Below are 20,168 nucleotides of genomic sequence, written 5' to 3' on the forward strand. Positions count from 1 at the left end.
ATTGATGGGGAAGCTGAATTTTGGCATTCTGGGGCCTGACTGTTAGGGTACGTGATAACCTCTTTCTTTGGGGGGCAGTGTTAGTGTGTTGGAGGCTATTCTGGGCATGGAAGGAGAATGTTCAGCCTAGACAGGTACTAGACATTTTGGAAAGCCTATATATTTTTTAAAGTTAATAGAGATTGGGCTCAGCACTAGGGACTCAAATACAGCCCTGAAAGGTAGCGCTAAGACCAGTAAATGGTAAAGCGGGCTGGGGCCAGCCGTCACGTTGTGTCGCTGTGCCCGTGCTGGCGGGCGTCATGAGTGGTGCTTCTTTTGAAGGAAGTACACAGTGCGCAGACCCTGGGGACTAGAGGTCACACAGAGAAGCGTTTAAAAGTACTGGGTCCTAATTTAAAAAGAAAAACAAAACAGAGATGTTCTGAATGAAAATATTTGTTCTTAAGCTTACGTTTTTCTTTCTCCCTCGAAGTGTCTGCACATCGGGATGTTTTCACGGCATCTACCGTCAAGCCTCATGTCAGGCACCATCTACTGTTCTGCCTTTTCTGGTCACGCAAATTTCCCTTGACCTTTTCGTGTTGCATGGTAAAAGTTATATTGGCATAGTATTGAGTAGTTTATGAAATACTTGTACTTTCTCATGTTATCCTTGTAATAGCTAACAGTTACAAGGCCCTCTAAAATTCTGTAATTCACTTCCTGTGTCCCCCCCATGACTTCCTTCATTTAGATCTCCATGAAAGGGAAGGATTAAGTATATTTGCCCTGCCTCCCAAGTCTCTTACAACCCCTCTCTATACCAGTTTTTACTAATTGCTCTGCTTGGTAATTTTTAATTTTTCAGTAGTTACTTCAGTGAATTTAAGGAATATATCAGAAACCTGTATTTCTTGATATATCATTTTCAACTTTACTCCTGTGTGAAAGATGAGGAACTCCACAGGGCATGGTGGACAGGGCATGGTGGGCAGGCTGGAGGGAGGGACACTTTGTCACAGTGGGCAAGGTGGGCCACATTTCCCCTGGTGTTAGTGTCTAGAAGTTTCTAGTCTGTAGGGCTGCCTTTTTTCTGGTGCCCTGGTCAGAGATCTCAGGCTTTTCTCGGGGCTGTTTTTGTCTGCACCCTTTGGTGTTTCTTGGCTGCAGTATTCCCTAACACCTAGTCTGGGGCATTTGAAGAGAAAAGAAAATCTAGAGGACTCATTGCCATGTTGTGTCTTGGTCCTGAAGCCCTTAGCCAGTCTTCCTCTCCTCTCCACACCTGTTTGCAAAGTAAGACTGGCGTGAAGTCTCCAGCATGGCACCCTAGGGCCTTGGTCTTGGTGGGTACTCCTCTTTGCTGCTGTGTGTGCTTCAGCCTCTGGTGATTTCTGTTTGTGACCCACACTTAAATGCTTTCATTGCTCAGTTATCTTGGCTTTCTTCTCAGAACTTTGTCTTCTCCCCTCCCCCAGTACTTCTTGGAAAATGTATCTTAAATATTTGGCTGCTATTTGTTTTGTAGGTGGTCCCGCCCTTGTGTTTTGGGTATTGATATAGTAGAATCCATAAAATGGAATATGATTTAATTCTCATTTAAGAAATACTCCTTTTATTTAAAGATTTTATTTATTTTTAGAGGGAGGGGAAGGGAAGGAGAAAGAGAGGGAGAGAAACATCAGTGTGTGGTTGCCTCTTGCATGCCCCCTACTGGGGATCTGGCTTGCAACCCAGGCATGTGCCCTGACTGGGAATCGAACCTGTGACCCTTTGGTTTGCAGGCCAGCACCCAATCCACTGAGCCATACCAGCCAGGCTAATTCTCATTCTAAACTGAAAGAAATTGGAGGCATGTTGGGTACAAGTGTTGTATGTATTGATAGAATCTATCATGAAACTTTAATTTTATCCCTGGAGTGTGGAAGTAGGCGGAATTAAGTACAAAACCTACAGAAGCCAAGAAAGCGAAAATTCACTGCTAGATCTCTGTTTTTCACATATCCCAACAATAGGGACCATGTGCATTAAACTTAAATAGCACAACTTATTTAAGATTCATTTTTACTCATCTTGATCTAAAATCACAAATTCCATTTGACAGTGTGATAGGACAGAATTATATTTTTAAACTTCACGAACCACACTCTAGAACTGTGCCAAAAGTAACAATTTCTTTTGTCAAGAATAGCTTCCTCATAAACTCATTGTGAGAGCTGACCTGATTCTTGCCATTTGGAATATTAGCTGCATGATTGAGCCAGCACTTAGTTGGCCTTTCGATGTAGGGGTCGTTCCATCAGGACAGAGATGGTGGAGAGAAGGCTTTTTTCTCCCCACATTCTTTGGTATTTTCTTTTTGGGTATACCAATGGGTGTTACCAGCCAGAGACATCATTTAGGTAAGGGTCATGTACTGTTGCTTTCATTGTCGGTATGGCCAGGTGGGTCAGGGTCTGTTTTGGTTGGTGATGTCTGGGTTGCTGTGATTATTGATGAGACTCTGAGGGAGGGCGTGTGAGAAAGCAGTTGTGATAATGCCCGTTGTTATTGTGTATTGATCCCGTTGGTCTGCATCTGGCTGGTCCTGGTGCTGTAGGGGCCGCCTTATCCTCTTGCACTGTGAGTCACGCACGCGTGCAGGTTTGCTCGGAGGCTCTGCACGTTATCGCCTCGCACAGCTTTACTTGATGCTCGGCCTCAGTGGCTGTGCAGTTGGAGTCAGGCAGGTACAGCCAGGTGCTGCTGAGGTTGTGGACTGGCTGGCTGTCTGGGGCTACTGGCAGTGGTGGTGCCTTACAAAAAACGTTCCTGAAACTGCAGCCCACACTGAGGAAAGCAGACTGAAGAGATGGCCCTAAGCTTTCCTTTTTTGTAATGTGGCTGTTGCCATTCTTGACTTGTTATGTGCACCGATAATTTTTTGTTGGTTTAAGCCAATTTGAGTTGGGTTTCACTTGCAGTCAAACGATTCCTGGCTAACAAGATATTCTTAATATGATGTATAACACAGTATTTTTTGATGTAAAGTTTTATTTTTCCTATTTTTATGGGGAAGATACTTTTAACTTCTAATACCATCTGTGAATTTGGAAGCCAAAGTGAGGCAAACTCAGTGATAATGAGGAGCCTTGCAGGTCCCATTAAGATACAGGTGAAGCCAGTTTGAGGCAAACTCAGTGATTGAGGTGCCTTCCAGGTACCTTAGGGAGCCCTGTTCCACTTCTTTGCCAGGTGTATTGTCACTCTACAGAATGGATTTGATCATCTGATTCATCTAATTAGAAGGGGTGGTATCTCAATTTAAAGAGAAAAGCATGCCATGGGAAGGTAGAAGTCCTATAGTGGGTAGGCATGCTGGTGGTTTTCAAGCGCTGTCATCACATTTTTGGATATTCCTCCCTGCTGCAGGCAGGGCTGTGGCTCCCTTCCCTGGGTGGCACTGATGACTTTTCTCTCACTAACTGTGGTGTGCCGGTCATTTAAAGGAAAAGAACAGAGAGATTGATAGACACACCCAAAGGCTCCAAACACTTTTGCATGGAGCCTGTGTGCTTCATCCTGCTCATAGCTGGTGCATGTCATGTGCACTCACATCTCCTTGGCTGGAGCCCATGGGGAGCCATGGTGGTTGGTGAAGGTGCACAACTCTCTTCCGGGGGACGGGAGTGTGAAGGGAAGACAGCAGTGACACAGGGAGCTGCAGTTCCTCGAGTTAGAGACAGAGGAGGCTGAAAGTAGTGTGATGAATGCAAAAATTCTAGATCGGATCAGCATCAGTTCTCATAACTTGTGCCCTTGAAACCTGTATTTTTCAACAAATTTCTCCTAAATCCAAGTTATCTTCTACCTGGCTAAACATTCCTCCATGTGAGAGTTCTCACAAAAGCACATAGCGCATCACCCAGCTAGCACATAGCGCGTCACCCAGCTTGCCAGATGGGCACTCGTGACAGCTGGTTAACGTGTGTGACACCACTTCATTTTGCTTGTGTGTAGGTGAGCTGTCCTTATTTTAGGTGTGTGCTTAGGAACCAGACTTGATATTAGATGTGACCATATAAATAAGGAGTATGTCAAAATAGGATATTTTTAGAGGACTAGCAAAAATTAAGGCTGAGCCAGATTGCCAAATGTTTGGTGGTCAGTTTTAGCCCTTTTAGCGACATGTCACTGACAGCGTTTATGGTGGAGTAGTGGTCAGGTTGCAGGGTGCTCTGAGGGGCCAGTTACTCTGGGCCACTGCTGGACAGATTAGGGAGGAGCACTGGGTAGGGGCGAGAGCCTCTCAGGGCAGATGGTGTCCTTCTGATAATGGATGGTGTGACTTCTCTTTCTGCCGCTTGTCTGTAGCTGAGGTCTGCACATCTGCTAAGGCCACACAGAGTTGTTAACTCCTTTTAGAAGCCTTTTCTGACATCTTACAGCAAGTGCTTTCTTTCCTCGTGGAATTGTGGCCCCTGGCACACTGACAGTGAGCTGGGGCCCGCAGCAGCCCCCAGTCTCTTCTGAGGCAGGCCACAGCTTCGGTAAGCATCTCTCTTGCCCGCTGCTAGGTGGGAAGAGGATGCCGTCAGGCCTTCAGAAGTGTCCTCTCTGGGAGAGTGCTAACACAAACCTGGTGTCGTCCTCATCTTTCCAGGCCCAGCAGCAGTTTCTCTTGTCCCTCTCCAGTCATCCTGAGCCTGGACTCTTTTCTTCTCTGGAACCCAGTCGTAGGGGATGCCGCTCTGTAACAGAGGAATGAATACCTTACCTTGTGTGGAGTTGTAACTCATTTTTCCCCGTTTTTTTTTTGTTTGTTTGTTTGTTTTCTGCTTCGCCCTTGTCAGGAAAGCCATCTTCTGAATTTCCCACACCTTATGTTTTTCCTTCTTCTAGGTCTCTTGACCCTGGTTCTCCCTTGCTCGAAGTCCGTGATAATTCTTTAAAAAGTACACGGTGTCAGGGGTGCCTTGGGAAGGCCAGCTAGTTGTGTTCCTTTCGCTCACCAGGCGTGCAGTGACCTGTCCACGGGGGCCGGTGCTGAGAGGGAGGTTGGCCCTCGGAAGACTTGTGCTTACTTGTCATCCCTTCCCGCCCTTCTTTTGGGCTTGGATTGGAAAATCAGGTTTCTGGAGGCCACAGAACCTGATGTGTCTGGGGTGGCCTGGTTTATGCCAGTGTCTTGGACTATTTTCTCATAGAGCTCTCATTCTCTCAAAGTGACTCAGTGTGTCTGGTGAGTCCAGGGTGTCCTGCAGTGACCACCACGTCCAGTTGGCTTGTTGTCCTTTTAGTTTTGACTTTTTGTCTTCTCTGCACTGTTCCTGTGTTCATGTAACAGTGGAAAATTGTAATGGTGGGAAAGTATAGCCCATCCCACCATTCTTTTGACATTGTTTTTATAAGTGCTGACTTTGTAGATGAGCAACATGTTTATGTAAGAATCCTAGGAACTAAGTCAAAAAATAGACTCCGACCCTCAGGCATCCCAGCTCCTGGAGATTTGCTGACCTTCGACCATGGAGCCGGGGTGATACAGAGCCAGGATGACTAACCGGGATGATGCACACTGCACTGTCGTTTGCCTTATAGGAATGCACTGTGCTCATCTGCACGTAGAAAACTTTGCAACCCCCTCCCTTGATCTCTTCGGTTCCCCTCTCCCTCCTTATAAACACCTCTGCCTCCGCTGAGAGGGGGAGATGGGCTTTGAGACATGACTCCACTATCTTCCAGGAGATGGGCTTTGAGACGTGAGTCCCCCATCTTCTAGATGGCTGGCACCTGAAAATAAACCTGCTTCCCAAGTATTGGCTTTTGTAGAGGTAGGCAGCTGGACTGCTTTTTGTTACATTCAGAGCTCTCTTGTGGTCCTTTTAATATTCCTCCAAGTTTCTCTTCAAATTGTGCCTTGTGTAAGATAATATCCAGGACTAGCCCATGTTGGAAAAAACCAGCCTGGAGTCTTCATTATTAGGTTTGGTATCAGCTGGGTTTGTGATCAGCTTGTTTTTGTTTATGTAGATAATTGTAACCCTCTGGATTATATGGTACTGGCTTTTCCTCCAAAAGAGGAATAGGATGTATGTGCTTGTGAGAGAAACGAGAAAAAAGAGGCCACACCTAAGAGCTTCTCCTTGCTTTTTGTCTCGAAGACATTTTTTGGGCAGTAAGTTTAGTTTTGCAGGCAGGGACTGTAGTGACTGCCTGTGCTTCCTGCCTGCCTGGGGAAGTTAGCCATGCCTCTGAAGAAGAAAAGAGTATTTATGCTGATGATCTTAGAAGATTATAGCAGCCCCCTGCTTTGATTCAAGGAGAATGATACATTCTTGGCTAGAAGCTTTTTGGTATTTGGTGCTTTTTCCTGATGAAGGAAGTTGTGGGTTTTGGGATGATTCTGCCATGTCTGTACTTGCATGTTTCTTTTAACAAATCTCTGCCTGTAATTGTTATTTGTGGAATACACTTCCATCAACCTGGATTGCAGAACTTTTCCCTTAAATGTAGTTCATTTCCTGCTTTTTTTTTTGGTTGGTAACGAAAGCCAAAACCTTTGCCTGACACCCCCACCTTTGTTGACAGTGCTGCATGGATTGTGTGATTTTGCATTGTTCATACTATGTTTAAAAATGGGCTCAGGGGAGGTCACCCATGATTTGCACTCTGAGAGTTAGTGGAAAAGGGTTTGGATGATTCAGTGTCAGGCAGGGAGTGACAGTTCTACAGAAGTGTTCCCAAATGGGGCCACTATTTTGGTGTTGGGCAGCAGGCACAACTTATCACAGCCACAATGTTGAGCCAGACCCAGGGTGCTGACTGGTGGGGACATCCTCTTTCATGCTGGTGTCTTTCTGTATTTCCCTTCATGAGTCTTGGGGTGGCGAAAGAGTCCATGTTGTTGAGACTGAAAGTTGAGTGTGGGGGCTGGTGTCTGTGTCAGGAGCAGCAGCTTGGGTGGGTACTCTGGATGGGAACCGTAGCAACTTTTATATGGAGTGAGGTGATCTCCTGTTGGAGTATAAGCTGGAATCTTGCTGATGTACATTAGTGGAGGTGGACATCAGAGAGCGTGTGTGCTGTGCAGTATGGTGTGTGCCACAGAAGGAGTGTGCATGTGGTATGTGTGCAGTGTTTGCTGTGCTATAAAAGCACGTGCATGTGCTGCGTGTACAGTGTGTGGAGTGTGTTGTAGAAGCAGTGTGCATATGTATAGTGTGTGCAGCACATGCTGTGGTGTGTGCTGCAGAAGCAGTGTGCATGTGCAGTGTGCAGTGTTTGCTGTGCTACAAAAGCACACCCATGTGCTGTGTGTGCAGTGTGTGCAGTGTGCTGCAGAAGCAGCGTGCTTGGTATAGTGTGTGCAGTGCATGCTGTGATGTGTGCTGCAGAAGCAGTGGGCAGTGTTTGCTGTGCTACAAAAGTGAATGTATGTGTTCTGCGTGCATTGTGTGGAGTGTGCTATGGAAGTAGTGTGTGCTTTTGGTGTGTGCAGCGAAGAGTGTGGAGGCTTGTGGCTCCTTCTCAGGAGGATAATGACAGTGTTCTTGAGCACCTAGGTAACTGAGGAAGCTTTTTGGTAGTTATTTTGTTATTCAGAAAATAGCCAGCAGGGGGCAGTCTTCCAGTTCAGAAGGGTTATCAGTCTTCGGAACAGTATTGCTTCATTCTCACTGCATGCCTTGTAACATTAATTCAGCCCTACCTCTCTCCCCCCATGAGAGACTAGAGAGAATTCTTAGAACGTGTTTTGTGTCCTACATTTAATACTCTGGGCCCCTTCTATCCTGGCTTCTATATGGTTTGTAATTGTATTTCATTATATAGTATTGTTTCTATTAAAAGTAAAATATTTAAACTCTATTCAATATTATGAGTTTTTTGATGGAATACTGGTAGGATAATTTGTTGAGAATATTGGACTACTCTGCATATTTAATTCACTTAAATGTCAAAGCAAAGGTGAGTTTTTGATAATTCCAGCTGAATAGATTCTGACACTTATGGGTACTGAGTGTTTTCTTCTTACTGTACTTATAAGGGGTGGGTGTGAGAGGGAGCCTGCCTAGGGAGAGGATTCAGGACACTTTCCTTATGTCTCCAGGGAGGTGTTTTCACCCTTGGTCGCTCAGAATCACCTGGAGAGCGTTAATGTGTTGATGTGTCGATTCTGGATCCCCTCATAGAGATTCTAATTAAATTGATTTGAGATGTGGCTTGGTTTTGTAAAGTAATCTGGGTTTTGTAAAGTTCTAGGAGATCCTAATGTGCAGCCCCTCCTGATAATCAGTCTCCCAATACCACCTGAAGAAAAGGGACCTCTCTGTTTCCTTCCTTCCTGCTTGCTCCATACTCTGGCCAGGGGTGAGAGCGGACTGCTCTTAGAGCATCAGTGGTTGTTAGGTCATAAGGTGGGCCAGGCTTCCAGGGCTTTCATCTCCTTAAGCACCGAGTGATCCAGGGGACAGTTGAGGGTGCTAAATGCCCTGATGACTCTCATACACAGGCTGACTTATTTTTGCAGAGATAGTCTATAAAAGTTCTAATGAGACTTCTGTTTTGTTCTCATAGTACAAACTTTCTCAGTTCCCTAAGATTTTTCTGGTCTTGCTTTTTGTTGAATAGATTCCTATTTCAGGAAATAGCCTGTTATCTTTGTCTGGAGAAGCACTTTAGTCAAAACTTTTTATTGACTCAGAATATGCTTTTTTTTTTTTCCTCTTAGAGGCAAGCATTTGTCTCATGTCATTGTGTAGTTTCCTGTTAAGAAATGTGGGATGTATGTGAATTCACTTAAATTCTGATGTCACATTGAACCCCATTGGTGTGCAGTTTTAGCCAACCAGACGCTTCCTGGTACCCAAGTAAGAAAGATATATAGTTCTGGAATAACAGGAAACTTCAGTTTTCAACATCCTGTTTTTCTGGGGTTTTTGACTCGCTGTCTCACACAATGAAGGTTAGTAGATATTTTATGTATATTTCTTTTTGTGGAATACCACAGTTTTAATTTTCTGGGCTCTAGAATTATAACTTTAGAGCCGAAAGACATGCAGATTAGCTACTCTAGAATTTTACAAGTATGGGAACTTCCATGTTTTACGTATAAGGAAACTGAGTGCTACAGAGGTTAATAATTTTAATTATTTTTTAAAAACCTCATTAAAATGTAGGTGGATATGTCACCTAGATAGTGCTCTCATTTGACTTGCAACTTACTACAAAATAGATATTAGAATAAATGAATTGAACTGTATATTATGATTTTTAAGACTGTTGTGAGGGCTACCTCTTTTTACAGGAAGGTTCTGGCATCATGAAATTAGCTTTATTTTGTACTTCAACTGTATGAGATGATATCAGTAATTGTATACAGAATGTTTAGGTGTATTCACATCTTTTAAGTCTGTGGCTCTGTTAAGTTTTTAGAAAAAAAGTAAATGGAGCCACAGCTTTTAGAAAAAGAGAGTTGTGGTTTCAGCTCTTCTTGACTCAGTGATTTGATGGCCTTTCTTGCAAGAGTTTCAACTTCCAGATTTTTTCCCCCCCTTTTTTGGTTCATGTTTAAACATACCTCATGATACTTTTTACTCACTTCAGAAATTAAAAGCAGAAGATCATTAATTGAAGATGGTTTTTTGAGGAAGAGAACAATAATTAGATTTGGAACGGCTCTTCTTAGCTGCTCTTCATTGTGAATGGTGGATGGGTGGATGGCTTGGTACATTTATTCAGCAAACATTTCAGTTTTCACTTTGTGCTGGCCATTTTGCTAGATGTTGGGTGCTGTAAAATTGCTTTTGTAGATTTTACAGTCTAGGGTGGCATGCACACATGGGACATAAAGTTGTCTTTGTGATGAATGTGCTGGTGGAGCCTGGTGAGGGGACCTCACTGAGTCTTGGTGAAGGAAATGAGGCTGGGAAAAAGTCAGATGAGTAAGAGTTAGCCAGGAGAGGGGATGGGAGTCGGGAGGCTGGAAGGGGGTGGGGGTGGTTCTGGCAGGCCCTGTGCAATAGAGGAACTGACCAGATGGGGAAGGAGGCGGCAGTCAATGGGGAGAGGAAGCCAGGGCCTTCCTTTGCTGATGGTTCATTCCTAGCTGTCTAGTCATGTTTGTTCATTTCTGTCCCACTGAGAGAAACTTCTAGTATGTTAACATGATTTACATTTTGTATCTAAATACTGTGTCTTTCTATTATTTGCATCTTTGAAAGAAGTTTTTTTTCATAATTTTTCTGGCAGGGTTGTGGATTTGACTATTGAATATTTTTTTTATCAGGGTTATTTGGTGATAAAAAGCTGTGTGTAGTCTTCAGATAGTATTTGGGAATGATTTGTGTTTGTGTGTGTACATACACATCGTAGACTAGCTGTAAGGCTTCTGAACAAGCTACTTTTTGTGCCTTATTTTTCACCTCCTGTGTGTGTGTGCCTGCTTACATGCTTGCATGTGCTTGCACGCTCACAGTGGGGCTGACTCGTCCTTCCCCTTGTCGGCCATCCAGATTGGAGGATTCTCAGGTTAGACATGACTGGTCTGGTTTCAGCCCTCTGCCCTGAGGGTCAAGGACTCCCTTTCCCCCCATACCTGTCCTGGTTCTGGAATCTGCAGTTTTTGTCTTCCCCTCATTTTACTCACATCCACTCTGATGCCCGTGTTTCTCTTTTGCCACTGTTAGCTTTGGAATTGACTGACAAGGAGAGGAAGTCTGGAGTATGCCTGTCTTGCAGCCTCTGCCTTAATCTAAGGAGAGAAGGATTGGGAAACCACTCCAGCATTCCCTGAGTGCTGGCAGAGTTGTCTCCCTCATTTGGGAAGGAACCCCAATCCAGGTTATGAAGGAAGGTGGGGAGTTGGTTGGTCTCAGGCCCAGGATTAAGGTACACTGAAGGGAATTCTGTTGGATCTCCCACCCTCAGACTAGAGGCTGAGCTCACTGGTCCTGCTTTTTCAGGTTGTGCTGCATTTTCAGGATTTCATCTGGAAATCCTATGTGTGGTTCTGTCATTGTTGCAAGAACTTTGTTTATCCTGTACCCAACACATGACTGTATTAATTTTGTTTATTTTTTTCCTTTCAGACATTTGATGCAAATGATTTGTATCAGGGGCAGAATTTTAACAAGGTCCTCAGTTCCTTAGTGACTCTAAATAAAGTAACAGCAGGTAAGACGTTTTATTAATTTGAATTGAGGGGGTGTGAAGACAAAAGGGTAAAAACTTTTGCTTTTAGCGGGACAAAATGAACATTATCAAAATCAAAAAATAAGCTTTTATTGCATTAAATTTTTAGTTGTCACTTTTGCTGTGATTCTTTTCTTTCTTACTAGAATAGAATCTTCATTTTTAGGTCCTCAGGTGGCTATCAGATGTTTTCCTTTCTGTGGGCAGAACAATTACTACCTGAAAATAGAGCAGAGAAGAAACGTCTCATTCATATGGCTGCACTCATGGGTTGTCTTGGAGTTAGAAGCACCTTTCTCTGAATTTTTATTATGCTGTTTAAAACTCACATTTTTAGCAGATCTGGTGACTCTTTTTGAGGTGTGATCATGACAGTGGAGAGCCAGTGAATTGGCCTCTAAAGTAAACACCTGGGCCAGGTTTCCTAAGGGCTGGGAGAGTGCGTGCTCAGGGTACTTGGTTTACCGTGTTCTGAGCCCCAGTCATATCTCATGGAGAAGGGCGAGTGGAGGTAGGGACGCAGTATGCCCCTCTGGGCTCCAGACCCAAGTGAGAACAATGAGAGCTTCTATGCAAATTCCTCTGAGGGAGGCTCTGTGCCTGTCCCATGAACTCTGAGAAGTTCTATCTTGTGCATCTGAAAGAAGGACTTAGTGGCTCTTTTGTTTTAAAGTCATTTTTATTTTCCCATTTATAGACTTTAGTTTCAGATTTCTGGGAGAAAATTAGATTTTGATATGTCTCTTGATCAGAGACCTCTTAAGTTTATTTTGTCACGGTTTCTTCCCCTTTGGTCCTGGTGCTTCACATGGGGTGTACTCACCTCATTGTGGCTGGGAAGAGCTGAGTCAGAACGCATCGGGCTACAACCCTGGTTCGGAGGGCCTCTGCGCTCGGGAACCGCTCTGGTGCCCCTCCTCACAGCACTTTTTGCTGGAATGGCTGTCCGGGGGCTGCCTGTGCTTCAAGAACAACTGAAGATTTGTGTTTCCCTGTGATATCATCAGACTTGGAGTTGTTGACAACTAATTCAAAAATTTTGTAAGACGCTATATAAGCCAATCCAAACATCTGCCAGGAAAATAGACCCGGAGACCATCAGTTTAAGGCTGTTTTTGCAGAAGGCTCCCCATGTAGGTTTAGGAAATTGCTAGGCACATGTATCTCAGAACAGTGGTTTCCTTAGAAACTATCCATGGCCTCCTTTTTAAAAAAATCCAATCGCTTCGGAGAAGTGGGTTGCTAACGTTTACTTATTGGTTGGCTTAAGTGGAGTGGCTAATCATGAAGAGACTCTAGGGAGAGAACGAAGCCCTTTAATAGCTAGCCATTTACTATGATCCTTTCACCAACTTCGTGAGGTGAGTAAAGCATGGGCTGCCTTCCTTTTGACAACACGATCCTCAGAAGGCTCTGTCTGAAAAATACAAGGGGATTTTCTGTTAGGTTTAAGTAAGTCTTTTTCTTTTGTTGCCAAATAATTCGTGCTGCTTACTATGAGAAGAGTGATCCTGGAGAAGTGGGTGATGGTGGTGAAGTATTGGGAATGAGTTCTGGGTGGTGCTCTGCTAAGTAATTGAATTTGAGAGGTTTATTTTTTCCAGATGAAGGGAAAGTATTAAAAACAAGTTACAGAACGTTTCACAAAATTGAAAACTATATGAGAAAAGAAGTAATAGTTATCTGCAGTTAATTTCTGGAAAGGTGATTGGGGAATGAGTGTGCAAGTCATTTCTGTAGAAGACAGAATCTGCGCTTTGTTTACTGCATATAAATGGCCTGCTTTGTTGTGGTCTGCGGTGCGTCCCTTGGGGGCTGCCCCAGTTTAGAGTCTGGTGTGCAGCGAGGGTGCATGGTGTCAGCCGTCTCAGCTCACTCTTTTCTCCTTTCATGACCTTTTCAGACATTGGACTGGGAAGTGACTCTGTGTGTGCCCGGCCCTCGTCTCATCGGACAAAGTCCTTTGACTCCCTGGGATCCCAGCCTTCCCACAGTCGGACTTCAAAGTTGTTCCAGGGCCAGTATCGAAGTTTGGTAAGTTTGAGGGAGGTGGTTATTAACACTGGACTATGTTAGAAAGTGAGTGTGTGTAGGTGTATCTGGAATGATGCATATGTCTCTGGTAACAGAGTCGCAGAGTGAAGAGCGGTTTGACCTTACCCCATTTTTCCTTTACTTGGGTTTGGTGTTAGTTCATCACCGAATTATCCCGATGTGTTGCTTAATGACTGCTTTTGAGAAACTTGTGTAATTTCGGCATTATATTTTAAGATGGAAAATCAGTTTAATCTAGAGAGATGTGTGCTTTAAAACATTTCTCTGGCCACTTGCGTAGTCTTTTCTCATCCAGTATGTATATATAGAACTGGAGGAATAAGATACATATATCTGTAAAAGTACTTAGCTGTATAAAGAATAAGTGGCTGAAAGCTGAAAAGACCTAAGGGAGGTTTTTCCTTTAATAAAGGCGTGACTTAGAGTGTTTTACTGAGTGAGGATGCAGTATATGAAGGAGGGCCTCCCTTGTAATGGCTGGTTGTGAGATGGGTAAGAAACTTAGACTAACAGACATCCTGGAAAGTGAAGAAAAATCCATTTACAGATCATCAGGATATAGGCTCTGAGCGAAGAACACAGGATTAACAGTGAAATTGTTACCGAGAAACTGGGAAAGGATTAAATATAGTACTGAATGGAGAAAGTGTGGACAGAGGCCACCACATCAGCTGAGCAGGATGAGACTGGTCCCTGTTGTCATTGTGAAAACTCGCTGAACCCTCCTTTGAGCCAGTGGGTAATTGGCACTTAGTTTGATTAGCAAGTAATGTGACTTTGTTTCCTGCAATATTTTAGTAAATTATTTTATGTTAGAAACAAATTATCTTGCAATCTGAGTCTGAAGAGTGGCTGATTCTTCTAGTTTTTAGGGGACCAAAGCTTTCTGTTTACTTTAACACAGAAAGAAACGTTGTTACAGAAAGAAATATTGTTGAGTAAGCTAATGGTGATCCTAAAGAAATAAAAATTAATTTGGTTAAAGGTATATTTTGTAGAGGGAAAGAAATTTGAGTGTAGTTCATGAAGGTGTGTTAAAAACTGAAAGCTGTAGAAGGAATATAGTTTTTACCTGTCCCTGGACTTCCAAACTCAAGCGACGCGGATTGCTGTTTATTGTTGACTCTCTTCTTAGAGAGTCCAGTGCCTTTCTCTGATTCTGTGTGGAATACACGTGCAATGGAGGTTGTTTTCTCCTGTGCCAGGCATTGTCCTAGGTGCTTTACCTGGACTAACTCAACCCTCACAGCGACCCCATGAACTGTAGGTTTAATGGTAGAGGAATTTTGTAGAGGATGGAAGAGCTATGATTCTAAATGGAGAAAAAAATACCAAACCACTTAAAATATTTAATTAGCTTTATTAAGTTTATGAAGTGTAAGGGAAATCAGCAACTTTGGTGAAGAATCTTTGCTGTCCTCACCCATGTACCCACAGCAGTTTTCATTTTCTTTTATTTTGAGTACATAAGAACTAAATTGCAAATATATAATCTAAGTACTGTACTTGATGTTAGTCAAAATGCCACAAAGCAATATATAATCTGAAGTAAAATAAAGTTAAATGTAATAAAGAATGTTACTAAGTATAGGATTAATTTTTCATTTGCTAGAGAAATTTTTTAAGTTACACTAGAAATAAAAAGACTCATCTCACCTGCTTTTGTGTCTGTGATTGGTAGACACAGTTATCTGCTTGTGAATGAGCATGGCAAGGCTTCTCTTACTGTGCTTGGGTAGGATAATTATTTGCCTTAAATTTTTCTGTATGTGTTATTAATAGTACTTTGAGGTAATTTTCTTGGACTAAAAATAATTTATAATGAAATGAGAATGGCAAAGTGTTCCATGTGATAGTAACATGGAAGTATACCTGTCATTCCATACTTTTGTGTTAGAAATTTTCCATAATAAAAAAGTTGAGCTAAAAAAAGTGACTTGTAGTGTCTTGAACATTTTGTGATCTCATTAAAATAAAGCCTAGCTTTGAAATTCTGTGGGGCACTACCATCTCCAAAGCAAGGATCAGTATTTTCAAGATGCTGTTGTAATTGCTTGCACCTCTACTTAAGAATGTCTCCCCTAACCACCACCTTGGTGCGGGTTGTTCACGTAATGTTGCTTCAGTGTCTGTGAACTTATCATCTCTCTGTTCTCAGACAGATTTCCTGCCTTATGATGAAGGCAGATTTGAAAAGTTCTAGTGTTTGTTTGCATTGAAATGGAAGTTTTAACTTTGTTACAGCACTTCCCAGTTGCTTTCTGATTATTCCTTTCTTGGGCTGATTTCTATTTACCCAATTTCCAATGCCCTGCGCCAAAATAAGCTCCTCATCTGGCCCTGTGTTACATGATGTGCCTGTTACCCCCTAGAAAGAACAACTCCATAACTGAATTAGAGATGGGGGAGTTCCAGCCTGTCTACTGGGTTGTTGGTTTTCTTGTATTTAAGGTTGAATTCATCCTTTTTTTAAATTCTTAAATAACTTTTATTGAATGCTTCTGGGATTTCTCATGTTTCTGCTGTGCCCCAAGTCTTAATCTGTTGACTCTTAATAAGTATGACCTTGGGATCCTGAAGTTTTCCTCAGAGTTTGGGGAGAGTATTAGTGGGGTTGTTGCTCCTGTGATTACTCATTTACCGGAGATGAGACTTAAGCTCTTAAAGCATTTTCTCTCCCTGTAGTCCCCACTGCCTCTTGGGACCAGGGCGAGCACTGGTCATTGAGTTCACAAAATGTATTTCCGACGCATGCAAGACAGTAAAATGTATTACATGTTTTAAAAAAAAAATTTTTAGTTCATCTGTAGTATAAACAAATATTGTGCCCCTCTAAGGTACTGTATTTAATCAGTTCTATGACCTTTAAAAGAGTAGCATGTCTTAAAGTAGCATGTCTTACAGTTGATGTCATAATTGACAGTGTTTCGTGGAATATAAAACCATGGGGCATGTCTATTTTCTGACTTCTGTGTTTGATGAAATAAATGCATTATGATAAAATTGAAGCTTAGAGAAGTTCAGATATTTACACAAGATCACAAGACTGGGAAATAGTTAACCATTGGAGTAGAAGTTGGGTCTTTCACTCCTTGACAACCTTTTCTTCTTTAAATGAGATTCTAGGTACTTTTAGGGAATGGAGGAGAAGGTAGAGTTTGTGTGAAGGTAGCTCACCAGGATATCCTGGTTCTGGATTACTAGGGTAATTTCAGAACATTGTATAAAATAAAGTACTTGATTAAGTTATAGATGCATGATACTGATGGGTGGTGCTTTGACCATAGCAATCAGAAAGAAGCTATTAAGAACGAATGTGGTCAGGTGGAGGTCACCTTTTCCCTCTTTACTTCCATCACTAGCTGATATTGCCATGTAACATACAAATAGAAAAGCCTGTGTATCCTAATTGAACAGCTTGATTAATTTTCACAAGTTGATCATTTCCTGTGTGTAAGCACCCAGATCAAGAGACAGAACTTGATTGGCACCACCTGCCTTTGTTGTGTCTGCCTTTCCCCAGGGCATCTGCTGTCCTGATTTCTAATAGTAAAGATGGGTTTTACCCGTTTTGTGTTTTACGTAAATGGAATTCCACCAGCATGTACTCGTTTTTTAACTGGCCTCTTGTGCTCAGCTCACTACATTTTAGACTGTTGTGGAGTGTCAGTCATGTTGAGCCCAGATGGATGATAAGATATAGTTTCATGAGAACTTTAAAAAAAGGGAAGGAAAACATTCCAGAGTTTTAAGATAGTTATTAAATATACCCTTCCCAGGTTCCAGTGATACTAGTGACATGACCAGAGCACTTTTTACTCAGTTGTAATGTTAGTGTGAAGTTGGTGTTGCAGAGTCACTGGAGTACAGCTCTTGGTAGTGCACCCTCCTTTCAGCCTGTCTTTGGCATCTTGCTCTCAAATCAGCACTCCTTAGAGCAGCGTTGTGAAAGTCTGTATATTCTTCAATGTAATGCCTGCTGAAGGAGTAGAAATTTGTAGAATCAAATTTTAAGTGACTCTAGGCTGGCTGCCAATACTCTGTCTTTCCCTCCACCTCTTAGACGTCTCCCTGTTTTTTCCTTAGTGTGGTGTCTATTTCTGAAGCAGAGATGGTGTCAGTGGTGTGTGCCTAACTTGTGCCTTGAGTGTAGAAAATTCATAAGTGTAGGGAGAAGGTAATTTACCTCGTTTATAAGGTCCTGACGAGATACCACCATGCCTTGACTTAGGTTCAGGCCAAACTTGTCTGCAGAGAGGAGGGCCTCAGTGCTGGTTGTTGAGCTGAGGTGGACGGCTGGCAGTAGGGTCATGCCAGGGGCAGTTTGATCTCCTTAGGGGCCTGCTCTGCGAGTTTGTTTGTTACGTGTTGCGGGAATTTATCACCAGGATTGGCTGTGTGCTTTTAGAAAAAGCCATGATAAGCCACAAGAAAGGAGAATGTCATGAAGATCAGAGTAGTCAACTGATGAGCAAGGACAATGGTTTGCAGAAAGAGAGAACCCGATACAGCCATAGTAAGTCTGATACTGTTTCACTGAACCAGAACAAGGACAACGTGTGCCATTTTTTCAAGTGTGAGCGTCACACGGACAAGCGAGTTTTATCCCATTGCTCACCATTCAAGCGTGCCAGCGAGTGTTATGTTTGCGGTGACAGTGTCAGCCTGAGCTTTCTTTGCCAAATGTCGAAGACAGTTCTTTATTGAGTATTCTAAGTGTAAATATTAAGTACACATTAAATATTTAATGTATTAATTTGAATTATTAAATATGCTATGAATAGTGTTAAATATATTGTATAATAGTTAAATTGTTAATATTTAAATAGATAAATAAGCATTAAATACTTCAGGAATTCTATCAGCTCCTCTTCTTGAAGATCTGCATTAACATTGTGTTTGTGCTTTTATCTTTTTTGTTTATTGTTACATATACCTAGTTTAAAGCATCAGGCAATTAATTAATTCTCCAAGACCTGAGATAATGAAAAAAATCAGAAGAGACAACAACTTTCTGTATTTTCCCTTGATTCTTTAGGTGAGCCTGTGAGTCTCTAAATAAAATACCTATACTAAGCTTGATTTTTTTTTTTTAAGCTTAAAGTGTTATCAGTGTGGATTTCCCACAGCAGAAGAGGGGAATTAGGGCTCTTCCACTGCCCTTGGGCCCCTTCCCTGCATAAATGCTTCCCCGCTGTTCCTCCTTAGGACTTCATTGTGGCTCACGTTGGGCCGGTGTTCAGTGTAGCATTATTGCACTCAGACTCATAACGCAGCCGTTGTCTGTGCAGTGACTGTTCTTCCTTTCATAACAACGTTTCATTTTCTGGATTTAGTAATTATCGCCTGTTTGTTTAGTTTTCTGTGTACCTTTTGCAGATTATAGTCCTCGTCTTTTGCTTTTTTAAAAAATAATCTCTTCTTGTACATTCAGACATGTTAACATTTTTCACGTTCGTTTCTCTAAGGAACTTGAAGTCTTCTGGCCCACTTGAGTCTCTTGGTTGTCAGCCGGGCTGTTGCCAGCCACCCTCTCTGAGATTTTCTTCATCGTCCTGTCGATTCCTTGTGTCCTGAGTCATTTTCTCTCCCTCTTTCTCTTCGTCATCATTTTTTTTCTTGGATAATTCCCCTTATTTGAAGGAGCACTTCTTTCACTAACTTCCTGAGAAAGAGTGTGTGGGAGATAAGGTTTGTGAGATCTTGCATATCCGCAGATGTCTTTTTTATCCTGGTACTAAGATTTTTTCTTTCTTTTTAGTTTTCTAAAGTTTAATTATGATGTCACTTGGTTTGGATTTAGTCTTGTTTGGGGTTCACTCAGCTTCTTGAATCTGTATGTTTGTGTCTTTGGCCAAATACGGGACATTTTTAAGCATATTTCTTACACCACTTTTCAATGCTGTTCTTTCTCCTCCAAGACTTGGATGGTACCTGTGTCGCATCTTTGTCATTTCCCACAAGTCTCTGGAGCTCTCATCATTTCTTCCCCCACTCTGTCAGTTTTAGTAAATTTTATAAGTTCTGTCCTTTTCTGAGATTTTCTATTTCATTCTCTTTTGAGAGAATTTGTAATTGCTTTTTGAAACCTTCTGATAATGAAAACCCATTCTGATAATCCCAGCATCTGCTTCATCTTGTTGGTATCAATGTCTTTCCTTTCTCATTCAAGCTGTGATTTTCCAGGTTTTTGGAATAATGAGTGCTTTTGATTGTACCTTGGAGACCTTGGAGAATGTGTTAGGTAGGAAATGATAGATCCTACTTAAATTTTGTATCTTAGCAGTCTGTGGCCCTGATTGGGTATAGTGTGTGGTCCTGGCTTAGGCTGGTAGGCTGTGGTTCCAGTGACAACTTAGTTCCAGAGCCCTTCCAGTGGTGTCTGGTCAGGCTCATTTCTTGGTGTTGCTGGGGTTCCTGCTGGGCAGGGGTAGGGGTTGGGAGGCTGTGGGGGAGATTTGGGACCTTGGTCTCTCCTGAGGCTGGGTGGAAGGTGCCGGAACTCTGGGACTGGGTTGTCCCCTAAGGCTTAAGTGAAGGGAAAGGGGGTGAGGAAGGGTGCCTTGTGGGCACATGTAGCAGCCTGCTGCCACCTGGTGGGAGGCTGGGAGTCCCTGTCTGACTTGCTAATGTCACCTGCTAAGGTAGTCCTGGTGCTCTGTGGTGTGTGGGATGTCCTACTCAGTCCCTGTGGACACCCAGGTGCAGGCTGAGTGCCTGCACCACAGGCAGTGCCTGCCACCCCTTTGCTACTACTCCTTCTGTCCGGAAGGCACAGTTTTCTTGGGGATTTTCTTTTTTGTTTACTCTTATTGGTGTTTCTGGGTTGCAGGCTCCTCTAGCACCCACTCTGAGATAGATAGAGATAAAAAGAAACTCTGGCCAATCTGCTTTTCTCTTCCCACATTTCAGAGATCTGCAGATATGCTTGGTCTCTGAGAAAAGTACAAACTAAAAGAAGG

General features: G+C 42.7%; 1 protein-coding gene across 6 annotated transcripts in view; it reads left to right on the top strand.

Annotated features, from left to right (window-relative positions):
- ARHGEF7 (Rho guanine nucleotide exchange factor 7) overlaps window positions 1-20,168 on the top strand; it is a 132,984-nt gene that overhangs the window by 45,308 nt on the left and 67,508 nt on the right. For all 6 annotated transcript variants that reach the window (XM_036011465.1, XM_036011466.1, XM_028527058.2 and 3 more), the window contains exons 3-4: window positions 11,049-11,133; window positions 13,055-13,185. In XM_036011465.1, coding sequence (XP_035867358.1) covers window positions 11,049-11,133; window positions 13,055-13,185 — 216 coding nt within the window. The remainder of the gene's footprint in view (window positions 1-11,048; window positions 11,134-13,054; window positions 13,186-20,168) is intronic.

The sequence above is a fragment of the Phyllostomus discolor genome, chromosome 11 (assembly GCF_004126475.2).
Source record: "Phyllostomus discolor isolate MPI-MPIP mPhyDis1 chromosome 11, mPhyDis1.pri.v3, whole genome shotgun sequence".
Taxonomy (NCBI): Eukaryota; Metazoa; Chordata; class Mammalia; order Chiroptera; family Phyllostomidae; genus Phyllostomus; species Phyllostomus discolor.